Raw genomic sequence first — 8,083 nt, 5'->3', positions numbered from 1 at the left:
AATGCTCTGCTGTGAAGTACAAGAGCACAATAGTTAATCTGTACACCTTAATCATGGTACGGGTAACAGCTAACTACATAGAATCGGTGCTGCACACGTGATGCAAGTACGAAATTTAAGAGAGAAAGTTTTGTAAGACTGTGTGCTTGAAATTCCCGAGCAAAATTAATAAATAATTTCTTTTCCTTTTTACTACGTCTCTGTGGAACCACGCTCATTGGTATTCGTTTAATCCAAGACGACAGGACATTTTGCCGACAACACTGTCGCTGAAAACGTGTTCAGCCATTGCCTGATACACCGTGCGTCCTTAAGGTGCCTCAAGTACTCGTGGAGAAAAGAAGGATATATTTTCTTCCTTTTGTGTCTGCTGTATCACTGTGAAAATACAATGCACTCGACGCACTAAAAATGTTCGCATCACTTAACAAGCATATTAGAAAAAACCTGTCGCGTTAATAGTCTCTTGGTAAATTGTTAGTCAATGTGAATTGGTAATCAATGTCTTGCAATAGAAACTAAGTTATAGAAAAAAACGAGAGAGTAAGAATCTCTAACTTCTTCCAACTGACTCCTCTGCTTAATACCAGGAATACACTAAATTGAGTCGTTTAAGTCAGTTTAGTGTAATTTTTGAGCAATAAAGTGCTCAGTATTTGAGGGTTCGTCAAACGTAAGAAACATTTCCTGTTTTGTATTTATTGTTGTTGAGAACTGCTGAAAATATTTCTTGTCTCACGATAGCATCTACCTCTCAATGAATCTGTAATAATTAGAGTCTCATATAACTCGATAAAATAGGCGGCAAACTTTTGCTATTCTTCTGAGCAAAAGCTATGAATATAGTTTGAAGAGCGCATGTTTGATGGGGTCCTGACTCTCTTTCTTGATGTGTTAATCGTCGGGTGAGCTACATCTGTTCCCTTCGCTCCAGTTCTGTCGTTCTTCTGTGCTCATCGACTTCCGGCAACGCTCTAAGACCATGCGCTCCCAATGCTGTACACTCATGCCTGCGTCTCCGACCCTACGGGCAAGCCTGTTCACCAACGGCGTCGGCAGTGAGCAGCCGGCCGTGGCTTTGGCTTTGTTCGTGCGCGGAACACGTCACGAGACGGTGCAGTCGTCCACGCCGTGTTCCTTCAGCTTGGACGCTTTCTTGCTTGTCCTACGGATAAGCGAGCGGCTTCTGGGCTTGGCTTTGGCTGCGGCTTGCACCTCGGGCGACCTGTCCGGGACGGCAGACGAAGGCGACGCCTGCGACAAGAACCGAAGCGGTTTGCGTGAGTTTCTCTGTTGGCCAAGGCGATGAATACAATGGCAGTCGGCTTCCTAGGAGATGTAATGTCGCGTGTGAGTTATTTTCCCCGGAACATATCTCTTGAAAGTCGTGAGTTTTATATAGTGCTAGACTCTTTCTTCACACGAATTGCTTGGAAAGTTTTACGTAATGTCTCAATATTCAATATGGCAATTATCACACTTATGCGGACTTGCTTTTAAATGAAGTGCGTTTAACAGCACGTGGTTATAGCGGGATTGAAATAAGGCAGTAATGAAGTTGTGTCTAATTACCAGAAGCTCTGAGGGAAGCAATGGCTTTTAATCTTGAGATAGCCATCCTTGAGATGTGCCACGAAATGTGTTGACATTTCATTATTATTTTTCGATAAACCTCGTTCATGCATTGCTAGCCAAAGCTAACTTAAACACTGATGCACCTGTACCGTACAGCGCCTTTTGTTGATGGATAAACGCAGAATACTCATGAATTCACTACTTCTCTGCTTCAATTCCACACAGAAACATATGCCCTAAAGTGAATAAATAGAATACTAATTTGTGAAACTTATGCTATTTACCGTACTACATAACTGTAAAATCACTTCAGCATGCAACTACATAATGTCAACCTCTAGAAAGGTATTCTTTTGGGCCAGTTGTTGAAGCACATTTGATGATGATGAAGGGCAAAACACAGGGCCAAAGATCTCGTTTTTTCTTTGGTCATGTGTTTTGCGGTTCGTCGTGGTCAAATAATGTGCACATAGAGCAACCAGCATCTATCGCAGTTCGTCATTCTTCCTTTACCTTCCTCACGCAGTGACGCCTTGAATCTTTGCTACGCATTTCTGGCTTCGGTTAGGGGTCTTCGCTCATCTCCGCATCAAAGGAAGCCCTTCGCTGCTCTGGCCCTCTACCAACTCCGCTCGGAACTTCAAGTGGCTGAAGAATTCTGTGCACGGGTTGCTGGGTCCGTGGCCATCATTACTGACGCAGCATTGAATGACATCCCTGAGGCACGTGTACCAGAAATAAACGTGCTATTTTCACTCGAAGAGCTCGATGCTGCGTTGGCGACCTGCAGGCGTTCTTCGTCACCAGGACCTGATGGCATCACGTATGCTGCCCTATGCCACCTTGGACATGACGCACGTGATGAGCTGCTCAACTACTACAATGAGTCTTGGCAGAATGGCGCCGTTCCTAAAGGATGGAAATCGAGCCGCTTGATCCCCATTCTGAAACCTGGAAAGTCTCCGCTTGAGATCTCATCATATCGTCCGATTGCGCTTTCGAGCTGCGTCGGCAAAGTGATGGAAAGAATGATTCTTGCTCGATTGGAATGGTACCTAGAACGATTCAACATCTATCCGGACGCCATGACAGGCTTTCGTCGAGGTCGCACGTCCATCGACAACGTCATTGACATCATAACATGGGTCCAAAATCAAAAAAGCCTCAAGCGCCTATCTGCGGCACTTTTTCTGGATATAAAAGGAGCATACGACAACGTCGCCCATGAGGCCATACTAAACTCACTAGAGGCTGTTGGAGTTGGTGGCCGGATGTATAAATGGATTCGGGACTATTTGACTGAGAGGCGTTTTTTCTTACAGACCGAAGACGGCCCAACTTCAGACCATTACATCTGCCGTGGTGTGCCGCAGGGTGGAGTGTTGAGCCCTATTTTGTTCAACCTCATCCTGGTAGGACTAGCGGATTACCTACCGCAGACAGTACATGTCTCAATATACGCCGACGACATTTGCATCTGGGCCTCTGCAGTGACTCGCCCTCAGCTAAGAGCCAGGCTTCAGCGGGCGGCAACCATGACGGCTTCTTACCTCCGAGAACAAGGCCTCAGTGTGTCTACTGAAAAGTGCGCGTTACTTGGTTTTACGCGGAAACAAATGTCATTCTATCCTGTTACCATCGATGGTCAAGCTGTATCCTATGTTAAGACGCATCGCTTTCTGGGCGTCATCATTGACCGCAACCTCTCGTGGAGCCCTCACTGCGTCTATCTGAAGAAGAAGCTAGTCGCCATTGCTCAGGTCTTCAAATTTCTATGCGGGAAAAACTGGGGTACACCAGTCCATTCTATGTTGCAACTGTACAGGGTTTTGTTTCTCGGACTCCTACGCTACAGCCTACCAGTATTGTCAAGTGCATGCAAGACGAACTTTCGCGCCTTGGAGAGCATACAAGGTCAAGCCCTACGCACGTGTTTAGGGCTGCCTCGGTGCACTTCAACCGCAGCAACAATCGCCATCGCAGGAGACCATACAATCCAGACTCATGTAGCTGTCGACTCTCTCAGAGCGCACATTCGCCATCTGTCAAGGATCCCCGACCATCATTTGGCCTCCCTACCAGCAGATAGACCTCAAGCGACCTTTTCACGAGTGATTAGCGCTCATCAAGAGTACATACCGGCATCTTTTACACCGGCGGCGAAGCCTTCCTCTCCCCTGTGGTGCCTGCGACCACCTCAAGTGAATTTTGCTATTCCTGGACTTACGAAAAAGTCCAATCATCCATCGCCGGCTCTGAAGCAGCTTACGCTCCTGTTAATGCACCAGACGTATGATGACCGCATACATATATATACTGATGGTTCGACCTCACCTACCAGCTCAACTGCCGCATTCGTCGTTCCAGCCAAGAACGTCACAGCTAAATTCAAATTGTCGCACACGACTACATCTACATCGGCAGAACTTGCAGCTCTCCATGCCGCTATGATGTACATCACCGAAGAGCCAACAGAGAAATGGGTCGTATTTTGTGACTCTAAGGCAGCCCTTCACAGCATCAAGTCCGCATTACGTCCCAGAACTTACGAGCAAATGACATATGATATCAGGGAACTGCACCATCATGCTCTGGAAAGAGGACACCACATTATATTTCAGTGGATCCCTGCTCACTGTGGCATCGTCGGCAACAACCTAGCTGACAAGGCTGCCCGGTGTGCCCACGAGGATACCAAGACGCGTCCAACACCTTTGGCGAGGTCGGACGCTGCCAGAGAACTTCGCCAACTTGCGCGCAAGAAGTCCCAAGATCTCTGGATTTCAAGTGGCTTCAATTGCAGATTACGTCAACTGGACCCCACGCTACGGCTACAACTACCATCTAGCCTTTCCCGCGGCGAAGCAACCTTGTTGTGTCGCTTGTGGCTGGGAGTGGCGTTTACGAACGCATATTCCTACCGTATGGGAATGGCCGAGAGCCCGATGTGCGACTCCTGTGGGTGTGAGGAGACCATCGAGCACCTATTGTGTACCTGCCCTCGCTACGATGTCCAACGCCTCTCTCTGCGGGCAACTTTACGCAGACTGGACTCGAGACCTTTCACCGAGTCAAAGATACTCGGACCGTGGCCACACCCGTCACTAGCTCGAAAAGCGATTCGTGCACTAGTGCAGTACTTGAAGTGCACGGGCTTAACAGACCGTTTATAGTGTCCTTGTGTTTGGTGTCCTTCCCACACGTACTCAGTGTTTACTCTCTCCCTTTCTTCCGCTTTCTATTCCCCTTTCCCCCACCCCCAGTGTAGGGTAGCAAACCGGATGCTGTTCTGGTTGACCTCCCTGCCTTTCTTACCCTTGTTTTCTCTCTCTCTGGCTTCCTACTTTGTTTCCGTCATTTGATTTCCCCGGCAGAGAGAGAGAGAGAAAGAAAGCTTAATGACATCCGGAGAGGTTAGCCTAGCGACAGGTCTGGCATACAGGTGAAATTGTGACCGATGAGAAAAAAAAGTGAGATAAATATAGAACCGCAATACCACGTGCATGCGCACTAACATGCGCACTAACACAAAAGTTATCCAGAGCGTCTCCTCGAGGCCTGTATATACACTAGCCTGCACACATACCATCTCGCATTGCGACAGAGAGGTAATAAAGTGCTATCATTTACTTTGTTCGGGTCAGCAAGTGGCGACACTGAAACCCTCACCTGTAGCGACGAAGAGAACGACGCCAGACCCCTGGCACGAGGACCCGAGACCCTGGCACTGCAGCGACGCTGCAGCCCCGCCGCGGCCGTGGCCGCCACCGTGGCGTGCGCGAGGTGGTGGGGCGCGGCCTCGGAGCCCGGATGTTGCGGGATGCGCGCCAGCTGCAGGTATCCCCGGAAAAGCTCTCGGATGTTGGTGTTCTCCTTGGCCGAGCACTCGACGAACTTTGCGCGCAGCCGGGGCAGGTCGCAGAAGAGCCACTCGGCCACGTCTTCCTTGCCCACTTGGCGACGATCCGCCGGAAGGTCGATCTTGTTGCCCGCCACGATTATGGGCACCTCCTGGGGACCGATAAGAAAAGGATCGGGGCAGAAAGCATCTTAGGACGACTGTCGATGGTAATTCGATTAGCGCTAAAGCAATGCAGCCGCACGCTGTGGTAACCCTGCCGATACGAGTCGTGTACGAAGCGTTTACTGAAGCCAAGATCCTCTCCCACGGTTTCCCCGAGACGGACTACGACATCTAGTGACTCCACCGCGAAGTTTGCGCCTAGCGCGTGATTCCTTAATTTCAGTTTGTGGGGCGCCGCCCATGGACGCATGGTGTACTGGCTATAAGTATTAGCCCACGCGCATAAAAGGTGAGGCCTGCGCGCCTCAGGGATTGTTGTCTGGCCGGCAACGCGGCGCTCGAGTTGGGTAACTGAACGCTCTTATTCGAATGGACTTTTAGGGTCTGTGTTTCTGCGCGGCTGCGGACGGGTACAGCAAGCGAACCCCGCAAGTGTCCCTGGCGCTCTGCTTGCAGTAATATGTGTCTGAATATTTGTGGTGCGGGTTCGAGTCTGCCCAGAACCGGATAAATTTTAAAGGATTCATTTTGTCATTGAAGAGGCGCACGTACACAGTGTAACAAGTTTGCATCAAAAACGCTAGGGCCAGACAAACATGCACACTGAAAACGGAGTAAAGAAGTAAAGTAAAGAAGAAGAGTTGTCGTGACGAATCTTCATAAAGACCACCAGTAAGCGCTGTGCATGATAAAATTGTGCGAGAGACAAACACAAAGAGAAGAAACGGCAAGACCAAGGACTGTCTACATTCTCCTGTCAGTTATCATCTTCAGACTGATGGATTTGATGATATGGAAATTATTGGCAATGTTCGCTGCCAGTCTTTAAACATCTTATTGCCAAATGAACAACGAACTACAGAAATATCGCACGAAATCGTCCTAGTTGGGGCGTGGAACTGAAAACGAGTCCACGCCACGTTCAGTATTTTGCATTCACGTTCGCGTAAAGATCAACCAGTCCAGCTTTTGCGCAACACAGCGTAGTGTTATTTAGAATGGGTGAAGTATTAATTGCGCATCTTAAGAAGCACCGTCGTTCAGACTTCAAATCTACAGACCCCTTGAGGGCTGCGCTGCTAGTTTTGCGATGTTTCAAAAGGACGCGAAATCAAAGGTAGAACTACTATGCCCGTTTTCGCCCCCGTGCGTGGCTTTTTTTTTCTTTTGTATTATGAAATCATAATTTATTATTACAGCTGAAGTAAATTTTTCTCTTTAGTTTCGCTTAAGGTTACCTGGGTGAATACTATGCGGCCCGCGCAACCCTGATCGCAAGCATTGTCTTTCAATTCGGCCAGCAACGCAGATATCGATTTCTTTACATCACGGCTCACCGACTATGTAGACAAAAATAAGCTCTTGTGCTGAATATTCGCAGCTTTTACTGTTGCTGAAAGCTAGCCGGGTTCGTTACTGATATTATGAAACCCGTCTATATCCAGCACCATTCCTGTGCATTTTTTGTTTCTGTTTCGTCATGCTTAGCGCTGTAAATGTGCGGTGATAATGTTCGCAGCGCAAGTGATCGTCCAAGTGCTGAGAGCAAGTTTCACGGCATTGCATGGCTGTAATAAGGCAGCGTTTATATTATATTAGGGTGTAGGAAAACACAAAGAAATGAAAAATTCCTTGGTGATTGGGACCGCGTACGGCGACGACGTTGTCGTACTCGTCTCCTGGCGCGGCATCTGGCTCCAATCAATATGCTGATTTCCGCTACCTCCCTGCCCTTTTCCCTTTGTCAGTCACGCCCCTCGACTCGAAAATCCTTCCAAAGTCAGCACACGCTACGCCCGCCGGAATGAAGGGATTTCGCGCATCTAAACTTCGCGGCTCTAAAACCGTGCACCAATGCGGCAGCTGCCACTTGCTTCAGCCTCTCAACAAACCGTGCACTGAGTGTTCCGAACGCCATGTTTCGACTTCGACATTGTTCAGACATGTACGCAACGCAGTGCAGTATTCCAACGAGGCGTTGCAAAAGCAGACACGCATGACGTGCCTCCTGAGGGTGCCTATAGACCCCGGGTCGTAGAACAGTGCACCGACTATTCAAAGTGCTGTCTGTATTCTTCATCGGCGACGTCGCCATCTGCTCTCGTCAAAAGAAGATGGCGCAAACAACGGTTCAAGGCTTGCACAGACGTAGGCTGACGTGGTTTTATGAGTGTTTTGAAGGAGAGTGGGCTTGACGTTCATATATCTCCTTGATAACGTTTAGAACACAGTAAAGAGACACATGGGCTCATAGAATACTTCGTATAGTAGCTCGACTGAGCATCCTGAATCTGTTATATTGCTTATACGATACCGGGAAAGGTAAGGAGGAGTAATAAACGTTTATTGTGCGAAGCAGAGGAACGTGTTCTTTCTTCGCCCTAGGTGGGCGACTTTCTCAGTCCGGAAAAGCTGAAACAACAAAATTTTGGTAATGAGCACATAGGGATGGGCACAGAAAAAAGTTAGGAGTGGCATATGGAA

General features: G+C 48.4%; 1 protein-coding gene across 3 annotated transcripts in view; it reads right to left on the bottom strand.

Moving 5' to 3' along the window:
- Positions 1-442: 442 nt before the first annotated feature.
- LOC135921879 (GTP-binding protein Di-Ras2) overlaps positions 443-8,083 on the bottom strand; it is an 88,540-nt gene continuing 80,899 nt past the window's right edge. For all 3 annotated transcript variants that reach the window (XM_065456281.2, XM_070524424.1, XM_070524426.1), the window contains exons 4-5: positions 5,245-5,586; positions 443-1,254 (exon numbers count right to left, since the gene is read on the bottom strand). In XM_065456281.2, coding sequence (XP_065312353.1) covers positions 1,105-1,254; positions 5,245-5,586 — 492 coding nt within the window. In that variant the 3' untranslated portion in view covers positions 443-1,104. The remainder of the gene's footprint in view (positions 1,255-5,244; positions 5,587-8,083) is intronic.

The sequence above is a fragment of the Dermacentor albipictus genome, chromosome 8 (genome assembly GCF_038994185.2).
Source record: "Dermacentor albipictus isolate Rhodes 1998 colony chromosome 8, USDA_Dalb.pri_finalv2, whole genome shotgun sequence".
In the NCBI taxonomy this organism is placed as follows: Eukaryota; Metazoa; Arthropoda; class Arachnida; order Ixodida; family Ixodidae; genus Dermacentor; species Dermacentor albipictus.
Note: the sequence above shows the minus strand (reverse complement) of the source record. Positions and strands in the feature narration are given on the sequence as shown.